The 21080-nt window shown below is 41.7% G+C and overlaps 1 protein-coding gene across 1 annotated transcript in view; it reads right to left on the bottom strand.

Annotated features, from left to right (window-relative positions):
• LOC115090088 (deubiquitinase DESI2-like) overlaps nt 1-20774 on the bottom strand; it is a 117984-nt gene extending 97210 nt beyond the window's left edge. Inside the window, exon 1 of the mRNA XM_029598760.1 lies at nt 19622-20774. Coding sequence (XP_029454620.1) covers nt 19622-19672 — 51 coding nt within the window. The 5' untranslated portion in view covers nt 19673-20774. The remainder of the gene's footprint in view (nt 1-19621) is intronic.
• Nucleotides 20775-21080: the final 306 nt, after the last annotated feature.

The raw sequence follows: 21080 nt of genomic DNA, 5'->3' as shown, positions 1-21080 counted from the left end.
GAATAAGACTAAGGCAGCTTTGGTTTTCAAGTTCCGCAAAAAGATCTGCTTTTCAGGATATCCACAATGAATATGCATGAGATACATTTGCATGTATTGACTCCATTGTATGCAAATTCATGCATGAAAATCAGACCTATTTATGGCACTCCAGGACCAGAGCTACCTACCTCTGAAATGAACAATGACTTTTACCTGTGGATTTTAGACACTTAATTACAGCTAGATACACTCCTTGGTGTGCCTGAAAACGTGTTAAGTACTAACTCTTCCTTTTAATCATCTTTTATCCATGACAAATGTCCAACAGTGATATGCAAGTTTGAACATGGAGGTTTTTGTACTAAATCCAATCTACAGATGTACCTTGATTACATAAATTTTCTATTTAATAACATTGCTTTTTTTTTTTCCATAACTTTATAAGCTCATTGCAAGCTTTTATAACTGGGGTGTATCTCCTGCATAGAGAGAACTTAGAATCTGATGTAATAAGGTATGCTGATCTCACCACAGGTTTTAGCCAGCATTTTAGCACAGACTTTTCAGTGCTAACTTAATTCTGGTATTGAATATGATTTTTTCCATGGAAAAAAATCTGCACTAAACTGTGAGTTAAAATCTGTGCTAAGATTACTGCGAGTGCAGGTAAAGTCCCATGATAATGAAGGTATTAACTATTCCCCCAGCAATACAGGGAGGCACATTAAATGGCAGACAGCTTAAAGCACTTTTTCTTAACACTGAAAATTTAACTCCTGGGTGTGAGGTGAAGTAACAGTTACCTCACTTTTCTGGTGGCCATGTTATTCTATTCCTGTACACCATGTGAAAGTGTCTAGCTGTTTCTGGGTATAGAAATAGGATAACATTGACTACCAGAAATGTGAGTAAACCTTTACTCCACCTCAGACCCAGGAGTTCCATTTCCAGCATTGTGCCAGCTAAAGCAATTACAAATATTGATCCTCTGTTCGTGGACATGCCATACCAGGTTGGCTCAAGCTAACAGTGCCTTGCATTTTTTTTTTATTTTTTACCACTGGTGGCTGTAGCAAGTGGAATAGACTACTGTGGGCCATGATGAAGCAAGTCAGGAATTACATTGCCAGAAGCATAGGAGAAGCATGCATTTTATGATATAGCTGACATGCTGAAAGTAGTGGGTGCAATTGTTGGGGGGGGGGGTTTCTTGTTACTGTCAACTCTCCTCCCCCCGCCCCTGAGAAACCATAGCGAGAAGTATTAATGTTAAATCAAAGTGTAAGCTCTTGCAGGTGGCCCATCTGCAGCTGGATGCACAATGCCAACGTGTGTACTGTTCAGCTTAGGTGCCGCCCCAGAGAGCTGACACGTTGGTTTATCGTAAATGCTTCATGTAATGGTATGTGGGGGGTGAGAGTAACATGGGTGCAATCATGTTAGATATGCTGGCTATACATGTTCTAGATACCATCCTCAGAGTGATCAGCCTGTGATTTCTGCCTCGGCAGGGGCTGGAAACTGCTTACATTGTCCTTATTGGTTGGAAATTGTGATCCAGCTGTAGGTGCCCACCCCAGAGAGTTTACTTTTCCTTATTACTTGCCGTGCCTTGCTAAATACAGCTTTGCATGGGATATTGTGCCAAGTCAGGATTCACAGCACCAAAGTGCATACCGTTCGGCTCTGGATGCCCGCCCAAGAGAGTTCAGGCTTTGGTTTTACTTTCCGTGCCTTGCCAGAATGGCCTTGCATGCAAGATCGTGCCCAAAATTGGGAGGCAGAGCACCAATTTGGCATTCAAGTCCATTTTAGCGGGGCACGACAAGCTCAAAGTGCAAGTTTCCTGGAGTGGGCATCCACAGCTAGCCACACTTTCCAACCATTTCCAGCACCTTCCCACTTCTGTTTTTACCGCATGTTTCTCCATTACTCAAGGTTTAACATAGATTTTCAAGTTTATTCATATTTTTTATGCAGTTTTTTTGGTTTAGAGCAGTTTTTAAACTTATGGTCTATTTGTATACCATTTGCTTACTGTATCCCATGCAAATACATTTTTTTTTTACCATATGAGTAAACAAATATACACACTAAAAGTTAGCATGGCTTTTAACCCACATTTTATTGCATCGCACTTATAAGTGCCAGCTGCTGACCACTGCCAGTATTTTCTTGATGGTTGTCAGTAAAACCCGCGATTGGTTCTATCTGTAACCCTTCCAACCAGGCACATAAAATATCAAAAGGATCTGTCCCCATATGGTGAAGGTTAATCTCGCCAATTTATTTTGTGGATTCAAAAAAATTGGGTCCTGCAGATGGTGAAGTGGACCCTGTTAGAAGCAGAATACTTTTTCCTGGCAAGTACAAGGTAAACCTTTCCTATCCTCCTCTCCATGAATCTGATCCCCCCCCCCCCCCCCCCCCCCCCCCCCCCCCCCCCATTGCTCAATTAGTGCTGGCATACATAGAGTTTCACAAACAAAATCATACCACTCACAGGCTTAACCAATCCCACTAACTTTCTTTTTCTGGATTTTCCTGCCAGCAATTAGGTACAATTTTAGTAGAAGGTATACAGTCTGCACTGAATTCTCAGAGTTCATGGGATACGAAGTCAGAATAAGCCATACCCTATATCAAACTGTCTGGTACCCCAAGGTTTGGAATACCAATCTGTCAGTCCACTCTTGAACAGAATTTAGATCCATCAATCCACCCTCCTTATCACAAATATCCCTTTCCATCCTCCAAGTTTCAGTCTCTCTGTTTCTTGAGGACATGGAGCAAAAATCCTCAATTAGCTTCTATACCCACTCGCACCTGACCCCATGAGCTACTCACAACTTTTTGACTTCAGGCGCCAATCTTGCTCCATCCTGGGCGTCTCCTTCCAGGGCTTTTTCCCCTCAAGGGAAAAGGACCAAGGATGAAGAGAGAAAAAAAAGCCTGAAGAAGTAGGTAAATGAGTGATCCACCAGGATTTGAGCCCAAGGCAGAATGGACTATGGAGGAAACTGGAGAAGCTCTTGGAGGTGGCCCATCTGCAGCTGGATGCACAATGCCAACGTGGGCTCTCCTCCTGGTGGGTCACCCATTTATCTACTTCTTCAGGCTTTTTTCCTCAGGGAAGAAATTGCCATCCTCGGCTTTGGGCCGTTTCCCTTGAGGGCAAAAGCCTCTGCCGGATCCATTCCATACAGGAGGAGATCCTGGGCCCCCATCAGCCCACAGGCTAGCTCTGCTTCCTGGAGATCCCTATCTTCCCAAGCTCCAACCTAGAAAGGGCAACCACAACCAATTTGACCTGGAATTTATACCTTCTTGGGCTATGCCCCCATCAATTCTGCCTTCCTATTACTCTTAAGAGGACAACCTCATCAAAACCCCTTAACCTATGTCGCACTAAAATATCCCAGAAACCGCATTCCATTGATTCCATATCAAACCAAATGCCATCCAGAGAACACTTAGCAGGACTGCAGAATCAAACATTCAATCAGTTTCCATAACACTTCAAACAATGACAAATCCCAGGGTCTCCCCCACCCAAAATATCTTGCACTACTAAATGAGAATGGGTCACAATCTGTGATCCCCCCCCCCCCCCCCCCATATTTTGAAGTCAAAGACTCATTTTAGGTTTATGGGGCAATTTCTGGCCAATCTGTTTGATTACCAGGAGCTCTCAGCAGCCAGCACTAGATATGCTAGAAAAAACTGTGTTCAATTAGATGAGGTAATTGGCTTTTGTGTGTGCGAAAACTGTGGTCCTCCCACCACCCATTTTCCATGCTGATTCATAACAGTTCAAACATCTTAAATTGTGCCTTTTTATGTTTACATTTTGTCTGCAAATCTGCTGTTTAGAATGCACATGCATGTCAGTGCTAATCTGTTGCCAAGCAATTGTTGCTAAGCCTAATCTGGCATTTCTTGACTGATGGGCCTACAAATGGGATTGTATCCACCCACATAATATAGCGAGCTAAAGAAAGACTGTGGGAATCCTTGAAATCAGAACAGACAGAAAAACAACGAGGCAATTCTCTTGCAAAGGTACTCATTCTTTATTTTATAAGCCAATAAAGCATGCACCGTACATACATTTTTCTCTTGCTCCCTCTGTGATTAAAGAAAATTTAAAGTGCTCTGCCTTGCTTTCAATGCTTCCAATTACTTCAAGAAATTGCTGCCATGTTTTTAAAATAAAAATCCCAAGATTCTCCTGTCTATTGGTACATTACAATATAGCAAGTGTTTTGAAGCCATAAGGGTAGATTTTCAAACCAATCTTGCCACCTATCTATGGAGTTAGGTGCCTCGATCATCTCCTATGTCAATCTAGCTCCAAGGAGAAGATAAATCACTTTTTTCACTAAGTGGCTGCTCAAATTCTGGGCTGTCCTTGGGGAATGCACAGTCCCAGGGGGGAGAAACTTAGCTGACTAGCACTAATTTTCAGTGCTAGCTAGCGAAGAGGCCTATTTGCTAAAACTGCAATAAAACCAGGTTTTAGCACTCAGTTTTTACATGTTATTAACCATATACTGCGGTTTAGAGAATATTGCAGTTGGGGGTGCTTCCTGTGGCTGGGAATGCATAGATATTACCAATAGCAGCAATGTCCATACATTCCTACCTCTTAACCCAGTGACACTGCAAGGGTGATGAAGCCACTTGTTCCAAAATACCCTCTTATCACTCATGCAAGGCAAAGAAAAGTCTCAGGACAGTCAATGCCATTTTGGATTCCAGTGCCAGTGGGGAAGAAGCCATTGAGAATGTCCTGACCCATTACCACATGAAGGCTCCTTCAGGTAAGGGGGTTCTGAGGGAAGACAGAGCCAACAACAAGTGGAGAGTACAATTTTATACTTGGATGCAAGCATGTTTGCTGACCTAGATCATTGGTGGCAGTAGCTCCAGCATAGCGCTCCTTTCTTTGACAGTATTGGCTCTGGTTCAGCATCCATAGACCTCACACTGGCGAGGGCTGCAAGGGAAGGGGAGCTGCTGGGATTTCATTTTTGGGAGAGTGCCTTCATAAGAACTAAGACTGGCCATACTGGGTCAGACCAAAGGTCCATCCAATCCAGTTCAGAAAAAGGTCAATAGATTCCATTCTGCTTAACCCAGGGATAGGGAGAAGATTTCTCCAAGTCCACCTTAAAAATGGTTTATGGACTTTTCTTCTAGGAACTTGTCCATAGGGGCGTACAGCGGTAAAAAATTTGTTTTGTTTTTCATTTCATTTTCAGGGGACGGATTGCCCACAAATTTTGTTTTCTTTCATGTTTATTTAGTTTAAAGAATGAAATAAACATTTCAAACAAAATAAACATAAAGGGGGGGGGGGGGGAGAAATGGGGCCTTCCGAGGCCTCTTGTCCTCACCACCCATCCCTCCAACCCAGAAAAATGCCAGGGCCAGGATCCTTCCCATCCCCCACTTACTCGGTCCAAGGAGGGGGATCCACTGGCAAGCCTGGACCAAGGCTAAAGCCTCAGCTTTGCTTAGACCTAGGCCATGGTAGGCAGCTGCAGCCTCATTGTTGGCCCTACGCAAGGCCCAGCCTTGGAGGCCTGGTCCCGACACCAGCGCCTTGGCCTCAGCACAGGTTCAGGCCCGATGCCAGGGTCCAGCCCAGAGACCGTGTCCCGATGCCTGAGCCTCAGCCTAGGCCAAGACCCGGACCCAGGGCCAAGGCCAGGTCCCAGCCAAAAGCTGGGTCCCTACCTGGGCCTTGGCCCAAGTCCAAGCCCGATGCTGGACTCAATCTGGAGTTCAGGTCCTTCCACCTGGGCCTCAGCCTAGGCCAGAGCTTGGATCCAGGCCTGATGCTGGGGCTCAGCCCAGAGGCCAGGTCCCAACGCCAGGACCCAGGCCCAGACCCAGGCCCAACATCAGGGCTCAGCTGAGAACTGCAGGTATCGGGAATAAGGAGAAAGCATTTTCTTCAACATTTCTGTCCTAATTGTGTGTTTAACTTTTAATTTGTGAGAAGGCAACTCCTGTTATAAGTCTGTCCTAACTGTGAGGGCCATAACTCTGAATTGCGCTGCTGAGGTAAGCAGACTGCTTATGTTACTATTTTAAATAAAGTACAATAAAGCACTGCTCTTTGAAGGAAAGACTGGACTTCAGAATGTTCTGTCCTCCAACCCTGCTAAAGCCTAAAACCTCTCATGTTATGTTATATTGCCCTATTACATCTTTCTGGTTCACCAAGATTTGTTTCAGTTCTTCTGAATCATTCCCTTTAAATATCCCTTCTGGCACAGGTCCTTACATCATCCTCAATAAAGACCAATGCAAGGAAATCATTTAATCTCTCTGCTATGGCCTTCTCCTCTCTTAGTGCCCCTTTTACCTCTCAATTATCTAATGGTTTAACTAACTCTCTTACAGGTTTTGTGCTTCAAATATACCTGAAAATTATTTTATTATGAGTTTTTGCTTCCACAGCAAGCTGCTTTTCAAATTCTCACTTATCAATGCTGTGCATCTGACTTGCCAGTGCTTATGCTATTTTCTGTTTTCTTCATTTGGATCCCTTTTCCATTTTTTTGAAAGATGTTCTTTTGGCTAGAATAGACTCTCTCACCTTACCTTGGCCTTCCTTCCACCTTTTTTTAATGTGTAGAATATATCTGGCCTGGACATTATTTTCTTTGTGGTATCTTGAAATGCCACATACAAAGCGGAAGGGGAAACTGAGGGAGGTAACAATTACATCCTCCCCAGCGACCTCTTCTCAGCTTAAAATTGAAAAGTATTTTAATCTAGGCCCCAGATATAACTCCCGATGAAGGAGGCGCTGGGATCCCTTCTATTGAGCAGAAGGAGGGATCACCTGCCTCATTAATATCTTTGAGTCCGGGAGCGTCGGTTACGCCTTCACCTCCCCTAGCCGGATTATCTGTGCTGGAATAATCTGAGTCCAATGCTTCTTTAGTAGGGGACAAGGCTACACAAAGTGGAGGAGGTGTCGAACCTTGTAAATTAGATGAAGGAGAAGGTAACGGCACACACAAGAGAGTGATAAGTGCCGGAATCTTAGGGTCAGAGCCTTCTTTACCTCATAAATTAGAAAGACCAGCTAAAATAACACTTGATAGCATCTGGATTGCTATAATGACTTTGGAAAAATCTATTACCACTCTTACAAATGTGGTTACAGATGTTAATAAAAGAATGTTAAATATAGAGCAACAGAATGATCTACAGAAGACACAAATAAAGGACTTAGAACAGAGGATTTCAAAAATAGAGAAAATACAGACTGGGTTAATACAAGGAGAATTGAAAAATCATATTAAAATGGAGAGAATTGAAAATGATTTGAGATACCTGAACCTGAGGGTAATTAATTTCCCACAGGTGGTAGGAATCTCTGTTCAAGAACAATTTAAGCAATATCTTGGAACAGTATTAAAAATACCGAAAGAATCTCTCCCGCCATTTGCAAAAATATATTTCTTACCTGAAAGAGGAGGGAAAGATAAAGAACTAGTGGAACAGGAAGACCAACAACAAGAAATATTGAATGTTACAGAACTACTGGAGTCATAAAATGAAGAAATTGTTTACAAGAGAAGAATAGTTCTTGTTAGATTTATTTTTCCATCAGATAGAGATATGGTGCTTAAACTGTTTCTGAGAAATAGATTTGTGAAATATTATAATCAACAAGTATGGATCTTTCCAGATGTAACAAAATGAACACAAAGTAGAAGAAAGGAATTCTTGGCTTTAAAACAGCTTGCAGATAAGGTGGGGGCCCAGATGGTTGTTCGGTATCCCAGCAAATGCATGATAAAATTAAATAATGTAAATTATGTCTATTATGAACCCTCAGATCTGAAAAAGTTCTTAGAAGCCAAGAATTTGTTGGGGGAAGTGGCTCTTGATTAAAGGTAACCGCAATTAGAAGTGGTATGGGGTTATTAGTACCAGTATTTATATAGAATTAAACTTGCTTTGTTTTTTGCTCATGAGAGGTTGATTCCCCCAATTTCATTGTACATTGAGTGCTTACAGGAATATAAATATTTCAGTGTAGTTTGTATTTCTTCTTTGTTTTCTCTCCTTAGGGTGCGTTGTAGACACTCATAATCTGTAAATGACAGTGTTGTGTCATGATTTTTGAAAATTCAATAAAGTTTAAATTAAAAAAAAAAAGAATATATCTGGTCTGGGCTTCCAAGATGGTATTTTTAAACAAAATCCATGCCTGATGTAAACTTTTAACTTTTGCAGTTGCTCCTTTCAGTTTTTTTCTAACCATTTTTCTCATTTTCTCATAATCTCCCTTTTGAAAGTTAAATGTATCACAATAGATGTCTTTGGTATCCTCCTTCTAGTTATCAAGTCAAATTGGATCATGGAATGTAATCCACTTTGAAGTGGCTGAAAAGCAGAACATAAATCTAAATAAATAAATAAATAAATGTTATGATCACTATTGCCAAGTGACCCCAAACACCATTACCTCGCATCATATTTTATTTATTTATTTATTTATTTTTTTATATTCTGACTTTTGGTCATTTCAGATTACATTCAAGTACTATACGTGCTATCTGATCTTCATTTCCTCTCTCATTCCAAGTTATTGTTTTCCTTGTTATATGTAACTGCTTTTCTGCACTTTTGTTTAAATGGTAAAGTTTATTATAATTTCACCCCTGTTTCTTGTGAACCAGCATGATGGGACCACCGTCCTGAATGTTGGTATATAAAAAACTTAAATAAATAAATAAATAAATATCATGTACCACTCAGGATTAGGTCTAAAATAGCTCCCCCTCTTGTCAGTTCTTGTACCAGTTGCTTCATAAAGCAGTCATTTATTTCAATTAAACCCTTAGCATGTCCTGATGTGACATTTACCTAGCCAATACTCAGGTAATTAAAATCACACATTATTACTGTGATGCTAATTTTGTTAGCTTCCCTAATTTGTTAGCATTTCATCTTCTGTTCATTTTGGCCAGATGGATCTTAGTACACCCCCACTGCTATTCCCATTCCCCTTCTCACATGGAATTTCTATCTAAAAAGATTCTACAGTGCATTTTATTTCCTGCAGATCTTTTATTCGGTTTGACTCTATGCCCTCTTTAAGATATAGTGCCACCCCTCCACCAACTTAATCCATCATATCATTGCAATATAATTTGAATCTTGGTATCACAATGTCCCACTGGTTATCTTCCTTTCACCAGGTCTTTGAGATGCCAATTACTGTACATCTACCTCTTCATTCAGTGTTATACCTTCTAACTCTCTCATCTTATTTTTTAGATTTCTAGCATTTGTATACAGCTATTTCAAAGTATTTTTTTTGTATGTATTAATAACCTGCTTATCAGTTGACAGGGGTAATTTGGAATTGTTATGCTCTGTCTGCTCTTTGCTTAAAGGTATCTGGGCTTATTTAACATTTATTGCAACCTCCTTATGGAGATACCCTAACTTCCCTGTTTTATTAGTATCCTTCAAAGGTATCATTCCAAACCATCAGCTTTCCCCCATCATCTAGTTTATCTTTTTAAAAAAAAAAAAGGTTAGTGCCAGTAGCCTGGTTCCATCTTTGGGAAAAGCTCCCCCTCCCCCCCCCCCCAAATAAAATGTTGCCTAATTCCTAACAAACCTAAAACCCTCTTCTCTGCACCAGCATCTCATCCATGCATTGAGACTCTGGAGCTCTGTCTGTCTCTGGAGTCCTATGAAAGAAATGGGAAACATTTCTGAGAATGCTACCCTGGAGGTTCTAGGTTTCAACTTTTTCTCTAAAACCCTAAATTTGGCTTTCAGAACCTCCCTCCCGCACACCCCTATGTCTTTGGTATCCACATATACCATGACAGCAGGCTCCTCCCCAGCACTGACTAAAATCCTATTAAGGTGACATATGAGGTCTGCCACCTTCTACCAGGCAAGCAAGTTACCAAGTGATCCTCATGCCCACCAGTCACCCTGCTATCTATATTTCTAATTATCGACTTCACCCACTATAATGGCCATCCTAACCCTTCCCTCCTGGGTACATGGCCCTGGAGACACATCCTTGGTGCAATAGGGTAGGTCTTAGCTACAGGATCACATCTTGCCACACCAAGGTGATGTTATCCTGCCAGGTGATCTCACTTCTCCAAAGCAACACAAGGCTGCTTGACTGGAGTTGAGATTGCTCTACTACGTCCCTGACGGTCTCCGCTATATACCTCTCTATCTGCCTCAGCTTCTCCAGGTCTGCCACTCTAGCCTCCAGAGATTGTACTCGTTGTCTGAGAGCCTGGAGTTCTTTGTCCTGAGTGCTAACATTACAGCACCTTGCCAACAAGTAGATAATAATATATCTGGCACTCTGTGAAAAAGACTGGATAGCTCCCAATTCGCTCCTTGATTTCTATTTGCATCTTAATTTTATTAAGTTGCTAAAGTTTTAAAAGCTGGTTATGGAGTAGGCAAGTCTCTCAATTTAAGGGATTCTAAATTATTTGGTGTCTTTTAAAATCTTACAGACTAATTTTAAAATGAGTGTGTGGGCACCCATATATGCATGTACTGGGCGCGCAAGCAAACATAAGCTGGAATTTTAAATTATGGATGCATTTACGCACTTAAGATTTAAAATATGCCTAGCACACGTATGCATGCTCCTAATTTTAAGCTGCTACTCGAGCAAACATAGGGCTGGATTCATCATTCTTCGCAGAATGATGAATCCAGCGAAAAAGGGGGCGGGGCGGGCCTGCGAAAGGCCGCAGTCGTTCGCCTCGGCGGTGTGATGTCGCCAGCCACAGTGCGGCCAGCTGCAGCCTTTCACACAAATAGCGCCACCAAAAAAGGTGGTGCTATTCGCCGCGCTACTGCCGGCGATAATGTCCCTCACTAGAATTTAAATATTTTCAGCTGCTTCTCATTAGTGTGGAGATCAGCGATGACTGACTCTACTGCCCAGCCCTGATACACAGAGGCATATTTGACATTAAATGTAAAGGCAAAGTTCTCAACCTACTCTTTCTGCATATTTTTTGAGTAATTAGACAATTCTCATTTTTTCTTCATTGCTTTGAAAATCTGCTTCGTATTGTACAGGAACGTATATATCACTGAAATCCAGAAACATAATATGAGAGCAGATAACTTCAAGGCCCACCCAGGCTGCCTACTTTCCCCTCCCGCTGCAATGCTACAGACTGAACTCAACTCCCATTTTACCCGCTCTCCCCACAACTAAATCTCAGTGCTTATGCCATGTTTTCATTGGGAGGTTCTGATTGTCAATCAAATATGAACAAATAAATGAAAGAATTATTGATTTGTGCTTTTTGTTTTATATTATATGTTTATATTATATGAATGTTATGAGTGTAATCCATCCTGAATGCAATGTGGAAGCTGTGGAATATAAGAATGAATAAATACAATAAATGAATATGCTTTCTTCCCCACAAACACTCTGTAAGTTATTTACCCCTGAGTTTAGCAGGTCACGCTATATTTATCAGCAACATGAACTTGTTTGTGGCTATACATCAAGGACCATAACATATACTGCAGTCTGCTTTGTAACATGGTCAAATGGTGCAATTTTGTTTCTTAATAAGCATGTCTTGGAAGTATGAGCATCTGTGCACTTTGTTTTGGCATTAATGCTTCACTGAGTTTTCCGCACTTTCCTTCCTAGTAAGCCATAGTAAGTGGAAGCCTTAATTAACCTTTACTAATAAGTGCCACTTCTCTTTGCTAATTTATCTCTGAATTTAGATTACTAAGTAATGAATTAAAATAAAGACCAAATAGAAAGACCATCCTTTGATAATCACCTAAACAATATTTCCAGGATCTCCAGACTCATGTTTTAAGAGGCAGCTCCTTGTTGGTAGCTACTGCTGCTTTCTGGCCATCTGGATTACAATAAACAAAATAGATAGGAGGGAAACTGCAAAGCACACAGAAACAAAAGAAGCCAGCAGCTTCCAGGCTTGAAGTAATTCTATTAAGATTATTATGTTAAAGGAAGTATTACAGGTGAAAAAGCAAATGCTATCATCAAGTAAAAACACCATAAAATTCAAGTTTCAGAAATTAATTACACACCTGAACATTCCTTGGCTATATTAAACTAAATTCTTATTCTCCCCCACAAATGGTTTATATTAATTATTTCTAACAGAAATTAAATTTTTCTCTAACACATTGTCTTTATAACATAACAGATGAATTAATTGACAAGCAGCCCATATCTTATAAAGAAGAACCTCTGCACCAAGAAGATTACCAAACAATATGTGCCCATCTGCTAGCAAGTAATTGTGATGGAAAACCTTTTAGAATTTATGCACTAGAACCACGCTTTCAAGGCTCAATTTATGAGTGTGTAATATATCCCACAAATTTGCTATAATGTGGAAATTGAAACTGTCATAGATTTTATGCTAAGACAGACATTTACTATATTCATCTATGTCCTTTGCTGTCCTGTGTATCAGTGGTATAGTGCGATCTTTGTCCCATGGCAGTGAATTAACAAGAACATTCTGCAATGGATCAAATCACCATATATCAATCAAACACTCCATGGTCCATGATCTACAATTCACTGGCTCACTGGGTAGGATTGTGAAAGCTCAAATGAATTGTGAATCACATTTCTTCTATGTAACGCTCCTAAGCGAATTTTTACAGTTACATTGTAAACCGGTGTGATTTGTATTCTTACAGGAACATCGGTATAGAAAAGTTAAAAATAAATAAATAAAATAAATTTCTTGAATGACTAAAATACCACCATCAGAAAAACTGACATTTTCAACTTCTCTCCTACTACCCAACTCTCCATTCTCCATCTTGAGCTTGCCACTATACCTCCTTTATATCATTCCAAAATACTTTCTGTTCTCAAAACTGATTCAAGATTCATAACCTATAATCCACAAATCATGAACTATAAATCACAAATACCGATTTATGAATCATTGGGTTAGATTAAAAAAACAAACAGTCAAGCCACAGCTCACCAGTCAAGATGTTCCCAGATCACCCATTTTGGATTGGTTTACCTCTACTACAACTTAGACTATCTCAATGCTTTCATCACAGTCATTTGTAGAATATTACCACAGTGGCCTAGACAATGAACTTGTTTAACTTGATGGTTTAAACTGGACTCCTAGAATTGACCATTCGCTTGACCTCATAAGTTTTCAAAATAATCCACAATGATAGGCTAACAAGAAGTTAATGAGTCAAGTCATTGCAAGTGGTTTGCAGCATCAGTTGAGGAATTACCAAGCATGACCCTACTTCTAGATCCATGCCTTTATTTGGTATCCTGGCCATTCTATGCTAGAGGTGGATTTGTTTGGTTTGGTTTTTTTTTACCAAAGAAACTATTTGCTATGTCTTCTCCAAATAAAAAAAAAATCACAAAATTAAAATGAGTTTTGAGAATCTTTGGTTTCCCCTTTATTTGTGTGAGGAAGGCAGAACTCCAGTGACAAAAACAATACTTTTGACCTTGAGGAGAGTTTATTCCCAGAGAGCAGTATTGCTCTGCTGGATGTGACAAGCATTGGATCCACACGAATTCATATTTTTATATTTGATAAAATTAACTTGTGATATTTGTATTGTAAACCACCTTGGTGTCATTGACAATTAAATTTTTGCTATAGTTATTCCTTTCAGGAATGGTCTTTTTTGAATACAAATATGTACTTCTAGAGATGCTATTTAGTAAAATTCAGTAAACACTGTTGAATAAACTTGAACAGGACATCAAGAATCCTGTGTTTTGAACAAAGTGGATATTTAATGCAGTATGCATGAAGAAAATACACAATCAGACTGTTACATAGCAGCTAACACTGGGGCTGATGCCAAAAAAAGGCACTGAAAGCGGGTGCTGAGTGTTCAGTGCCTGCTTTCCTAACATGCCCCCAGGCACCTCTCCTGGAGGTGCCATGCAATATTTAAATTAGGGGTCATGTTGTCAAAGAGGCACTAGGGTCGATTGCATGCCCATAGCACCTCCTTGATAATTGGCACCCGCGAGCAGTCAGCTGTCAGCAGCCATCCGCCGGTTAAGAAAACAGTTGTTGAATTTATCGGCATCCATTTTCCTAACTGGCGCTGTTACGATTCCTCCTGTAGCTGTGCCACAGGAGACCTCTCACCTTTTCTCTGGAGCCCGCTCCGAAGCCGGGGCCTTGCCTGGACAGTCTATCCCGGTTTTGCTCCATGGCCTGGGAGGCCTTCCTTGCCATCTGGGCCTGCCTGAGGCCTGCTCTTCTTCCTCCTGGACTTTCTGGTTTGGGCCTCGCCCCGCCTTCCTAAGGGGCCAGCCCACAGCTCTTCGCTTTAGTTATAGGGCCAGCCGGGTGTGGCCTATCTAAACTCCTCCCAGGGAGTTGCCTGCTTCTTCCACTACAAAAGGACTTTGCTTTCAGTTCTGCCTTGCCTTGCCAATGCATGGTCCTGAATGTCTCGCCTTCCAGTGCTCCGTCAGGCCTTTGTTCTTCATTGGAGCTTCATGTCTCGTCTTGATGTCCGTCACCTGTTCCTGATGTTTGAGATCCAGTCCTGATGTTCCTAGTCTGTTCCTGATGCCTGTACCCCAGGTTCCTCATTGCCTCCTTTCTGGCGTGCCATGTTGAGGTCCGTGACCAGCCCATGGGTAGTGGCTCTGTAGGGCGCTCATGGTACAAGGCCATGTTCACCTGTGCAAGTAAAAGCCTCTGGAAAACTTCCGCTTCAGACCTGAGTTGTCTTAGAATCCTTGCTTGCTTCCATCCCGGTCTTCGGAGTTCCTTGCCCTGTGTCTGTCCATGCCTAAGACTCTGAATGAACCTGTGCCTTTCCAGCGTGGTCCGTGACCAGCCTAGGATGGGTTGTGTAGGGTGCGCCTTGGTACAGGCTTCTACCGAATCTTCGCCATGTTCCAGCTTCAGTTATTCCACACCTCATCTAGAGCCTGCTTCGCATGCAAGCGTGTTCCGCAACCAGCCCATGGGTAGTGGCTGTGTAGGGCGCACTGCATCGCAGTCTCAACCCAGTCCTTGATCCTGCTTCTGAATACGTGCCTGCAGTGCCTCGTTCCTGAGTCTTCGTTTGTGCACATAAGTACCTCGTTACTGAGCCTTCATCTGTGCACCCAAGTACCTTGTTCCTGAGTCTATGTCTGTCCACCCAAGTACCTTGTTCCTGAGTCTACGTCTGAATCCCCATGTTCTGGTCTTCACTGCCCTGGCCTCCATCCAGCCTGCCGCTTCTTGCCATACCTTGCAGCAGGTCCGAAAGGGCTTGGAATGGTCGGAGGACTGTTCATAAGACCACTATTGCATTGATGGTCTTCCCGAAGCGTGCAGGTCCAGAGGAGGGTCAGTATCTTCAGTCCAGCCTTGCTCCTGTCCAGCCCATGGTGGGACACGCCTCACCTACCACGGAGCTGCCTTGGAGCTCTCTGGGGTCGTGCCGAGGCCCAAGGGCACACAATCCCCTCGAGTGGGACCGCTCCCTCAGCGCTCCCATAACAGCATGCAAGGCCTTCTCGAACAGGAAGGCCTTCCGTAACAGGCGCACAGCCATGGTTTCAGGAAACAGATGCTTGTTAACTGAGCATCCATTTCCCAAACCTGACCGCCAGCACTTTTTTTAAAACATTTTTTTTTGTTATCTTTTAGTTCCTCCTACTTAATATCGCAATGATATTAAGTAGGAGGATGTACAGAAAAGCAGTATTTTCTGCTTTTCTGTTCAACTTTTGGGAGTGCTCAGAAACTAATGCCTACTCTAGGATGCATTTTGGACGCACATTTTTTTTTTGCATTTCAGGTAACTAATAGCCTCCTCAACATGCATTGGCATGTGATAAGCGCTATTAGTTTCGGCGCATATTAGATGTGCGTTGTGGAGTCGCTAATCCCCTTATTGTATAACGGCCTGATTTTTAATCCCCCACACGCGTAAAAAATGGGGATTACGCACATGGCCGGGCCTTGCGCACACCGTGCCCATCTTCAAAGGGGCCCGGCGATGCACATAACCCCGTTATGCACCAACGTGCCAGGCCTAGATAAAGGGGCTGGGAGGGGCAGACTTGGGGGACGGGGCTGGAGGCATCCAGTACAGCGGCCATTTGCTGCTGTGCCGAGGAAGCATGTGCCAGCACCTTGCTGGTGCGCACATCTTGCTACTGCTTCTGTTGAGGAGCAAAAGATTAAAAAAAAAAATCGGGGGTAGATAGGATAGGGGAAGGGAGATTAGAGTAGGGGGTAGGGAACTGAGGAAGGCCAGGATGCGTCACCGTGCAAATTTTGCAGAACTGTACTCCCCCCTTGCACATGGATTACAAAATTAAATGCGCATGTGTGCGCGCGGCCCAATGATTTTATAACATGCGTGCGCTGGCGCACGCATGTTATAAAATCGACACATCCGTGTGCATGCGCTGGGAAACACCTTTCAAAGTCTACCTGTAAGGGGACTAGGTTACACCTACACAACTCATGTCCAACTGCGGGTTAAACAGTGCGCTCGGCTGAGCACACTGTATTGCATCAGCCCCACTGACAGTGGTAACATGCCCCCTGAAGTTTTACAGCCTTTATGTACATATTTCTATAGCAGTAATGAAAACATTAAAACTTTTGGCATGTGTAATGAATTGCTTTTATCATTGTTTTTTCTTTTAAATAATTTTAGAGCATTCTTGTGCATTTGTTCAATTATTTTAGCAGACTGATTGGCATAAAGGAATTATCTTTCAAGTGCTAGAGTCCAAAAGGATGTCAGACAGTCAAAAGTTTTGCAAACTGTTTTTTTAACTAGGATGAATTTGAACGTCCTCATCTGAATTTCTATAAACTAAAGGTAAATATTCTAGGATAGACAGATATTCAAATGCAGTAATAAACAGAAAAAGGTGAATTTTAAAAGCCCAGCATGCACCAAAACTGAGAGATGTGTGCACAAGTTGGGCCAGCACATGCTGAGGAGATTTTAAAAGCCATCTGGATATGTGCATATGTGCACAAAATATGTGCACAAATTACAAGTTTTTAAAAAGGGGTGTGACATGGGTATGGGAGTTCCTGGATTTTAACTTGAAATTAGAGAGTAAATACTTATGCACACAGGTTTGCGCCCGGGTCCCTGCTGTGTAACCTTACTTCTGCTATGGATGATGTGCAAGTTATAAAATAAAGATAAATGGACAGAGCGGCGGAGTTTTAAAAGTCAGGGCAAGCAGGGAAGAAGGGACGCTATTAAATGAGGAGGGTTTGGAAGTTCTATTCCTTACCTGGGTGAACTAGGATCAAACTGGTAAAACTGGTAATGGTTTCGGTGCACGTGTCTTTTAAAATCCCCCCCACTTACATGGTAGACATGGCGATTGCACACATAGGTGCTCATCCACTTAAAATTGCGCGCACATGTGCGCATGGTCAGGCTATTTTATAACAGGCGTGCATATAAGCATGCCTGTTATAAAAGTGCCTGTGCACCTTTTTAAAAGTTAGATAGAAAGAAAGAGAGCAATTTGGAAATTAGAGTGTATTTTAAGGTATTAGCAATCCCTATACAGAAATGTAAATGCGCAGTATGGGCCAGATTTTAAAAGGGTTACACGCACCGGGCCTATTTTAAAAAGGCCCGGCGACGTGTGTAAAGCCCCAGGACGCGTGTAAGTCCTGGGGATTTACAAAAGGCGTGGGCCGGGGGCAGAGCCAGAGGCCTCCGACAGAGTGGCAGGGGCAGTTAGAGTAGGGCTAGGTGTGGGAAGGTTAGGTTAGGGGGAACGGAAGTTCTCTTCCAGGCTGCTCCGATTTTGAAGCGGCCTGGGAGGGAACGGAGGAAGGCAGTGTGGCTCGGCGCGTGCAAGGTGCACAATTGTGCACCCCTTGTGCGCGCCGACCCTGGATTTTATAACATGCGTGTGCACCGGATAGCACACACACATGTAGTCCACTTTTTAAAGTATACAGTAATCTTTTTTGTGCGAGATAAAGTAAGCAATAAACCTCTTTGAAGAGATACCTAAATGTGATCTTCCTATGATCATTCCCATGAAAAAGCCTGTTCTACTGCTGCTATTTTAGCTTAATGTTTGAGGGTTTGGACTATTAATCAAAAACCATAAGAACCAGAACAATGCATTTGCAGAAGAAGAAATTTATGATTAGGTGGTATATAATGTATACAGTGGATAAATAAGCAGCCTGACCTTTCAAGTGAAGCGAGCGTGTCCACCTTACCCGGGTCACCCTGAAGAAGCTGATCCCATCCTGGTTTTGCTCCATTGTATACCTGGAGTTGGAGGCCTACTTATTCTAAGTAAATCATAATTACAGTTCTTGGCATATAATGTGGATAACTAGGATTGGCTCAGTCTCTTTGGGTTGACTTGGGTGAAGTGGAAACCCTAACTGGAGCACTGTAGTGTGTGGCATTTTAATCTGGGTTTGAAACCTTATACGGAGGGATAAGAGCCTAATTATTCAGGAAGAGAAATATAGTTTAGGCTACTCAGTAGACAGAGTTGAGTACATATAAGTTGGGAATAATTCACTGAAGACGGTATTGTTCTATCATGAAGGCTTATTGATGCCTAGTGCAAAATTATTGATCATAATTGATTTGAAAAGGATTATAAATGTCAGCAATATTTATGTCCAATAATCAATATTTCTCTGCAGGTGTTTCTATGATTTAGCCATAGTTGAACCCAAGTATAACACTAAAATATTATATTACATCATAATAATATATATTTACAGCTATTCAATCCTTTTCAGTTGACAATGTTTGCCTCTCTTAATACAGTTGTTCAGATTGGTTGGTATCATATATTTCCTCCTCCTTTGCTCAAAATAGTAAAAAAAGAAAAGAAAAGAAAGAAAGAAAAACAAATTCTGCATAAAATATCAGTGGAATACTTGCTATATAATATTGTTGTCCTGAGGGGGTAAGCCATATAAAAATTACCTTTATGAGCTGAAAGGGGCCAATAAATAAAGCCATCTGTTCATAGGCTTTCTATGTTTTGAGCACTGAGTTTATGTGGGTTGTTTTTTTTTTTCACTTAGTTCAGAGGATTTATAAGGCTAAAACACTAATTTCTCCCCTGACATTCAGATAAAGAAGGCTATGGCATAGCTATAACTTTTAAGGTTGCATTTTTTACTGGGATTCATTGAATTGATAATACTGCATAATGGTGTTATCTGCTGTCCAGGCTATGATTGTCTTGGCTATATTGCTTTGCTACCTGCAATAAAAGATTTCTTCACTGTGAATATGCAATTTCTCATCTTTTTTACTGTTGCTTATTTTTCAGACTTATGATTCTTAGTTCTGGTAGTAAACATAAGGAGTTATCACACCAATCCAGCTGATCTCTGTAAAGGTTATTTCCAATAATATACATAACATCTAGTTCAATTTTCTTATGTAAGGTGTGTTACAAATCTAACAATCAAAACGGTTGTTCCTAGTACTGTCATAAGATCATCACATCATAATTTATTCTACCTATGACAACATAGGACCTCTTAGACATTCAATCATTTCTCCCACTAGTAGGTGGTGTTCATGTGATGCATGTCAATGTAATACTCACCATATCATAAACATTTAAAATCACTGGTTCATTTGCCATCGTGGGTCGCATCTGAGTCTGGTTCACTCTTTAAATCCCTTCCAGATGTGTTATTGTCTCCTGGGATACTGACGGTTGCATCCTCAGCCCACAAGAATGAAATTTTTCATCCTATGAGTTCCAAACAGGTCTGGTCTTTCCTTCTTCCAAAGTTTTACCAACCTCAGAATGAAATGTGGTTTCTTTCTAACACTGTAACTCATGGATATTGCTGTATTTCTCCAGGGTGCTAATCAGGCACCTTTACTTTGCGGTTATGCACTTGAGATTGTGAAAATTAATGTGACCCCATACATATTAAAATTGTTTTCAATTTCCACATAGTTGCCTAAGAAAAATAGGAAAACCTTTGTAATAAAAATATACCGATCATATTTGCAGCTGACGTATACATTAAAACTGCATACGGACGGCAGTGGCCAATTTTCTCTCGGTGATCCCAATAACTGTTGTACCACGCTGTCACTGGAAATACAAAACGATAAAGTCAGTTTGACTGTTGCTCATCTGGTCTTGACGAACTGGGAGAATGTAATTTCTCTCTCTTCCAATCAGCCTTGCTCCCTGCAGATTGCAAGCTCCTCCTCGAGCCTGTTATCCGCTCCTCTTCTTTGGTTACTCTTCAGCCGCTTGTGGGAACTGTCCAAGTGCTGAAGTTAATTTGCCTTCCACAGATCTTGCGCCCCGCGAGGCTAGCCGCCGAATGTAAAGTTTATTTGTAAACAAACGTTTTGAAGGATTTTAAAATTATGTATTGGAAGAAGCAGTAATTTTTAGAAGGAAAAAAACAAAAAGATTTCTTGTGTAATGTCGAAATTTCCACTATGCTTCTGTGCAGACCATATTAGATAGGCGTAGAGAGCTGCCCCAGTGCAGAAGTTTCAGGCTTTCAGTTTTATGCTTTTACTGATCTTGTTTGCAGATTCCTGCAGATGGGTTTGTTCTGCCTTTTTTTTTTTTTGGCAGGAAACCGGCAAAGCGCTGTCCAGGTGCTGAAGAGGGAAAGGCTACAGCCGGACTGCTGCTGGAAATGGGGCTCTGCCGAACCCCTTCTCTCACCTGCTATGGATTTCAATATAAAGTGAGGAAGGAGAAAAACAAACAGCTAATTCTGTACCAGCTCACGGTGAATCCTAGAACCGTGCCTGGTGACCGACAGCGGAAGAAGCCCACCCATTTTCCATTAAAAAAAAAAAAAAAAAAAAAAGCGATGGAGTTCCTCCAGTCTGAGCAGATCACGGAAATCGGTTGAGCAAAGTGGTGTCACTTCAGACAGCAGCTAAAACCTGGACTTTCCCCGGATGCGGATGAGATTTGAGACTGCAGCTGGGGCAAAGAATGCCGCTCTCTGCAAACAGCCAAAGGAAAAAAAAAATCCCCAATCTGACCTGGATGAGAGGGTGAACTGCAAGAGACATCG

This window comes from Rhinatrema bivittatum, chromosome 4, assembly GCF_901001135.1.
Source record: "Rhinatrema bivittatum chromosome 4, aRhiBiv1.1, whole genome shotgun sequence".
NCBI lineage: Eukaryota > Metazoa > Chordata > Amphibia > Gymnophiona > Rhinatrematidae > Rhinatrema > Rhinatrema bivittatum.
The sequence above is the reverse complement of the archived record's forward strand: the minus strand, read 5'-3'. Positions and strand labels throughout refer to the sequence as shown.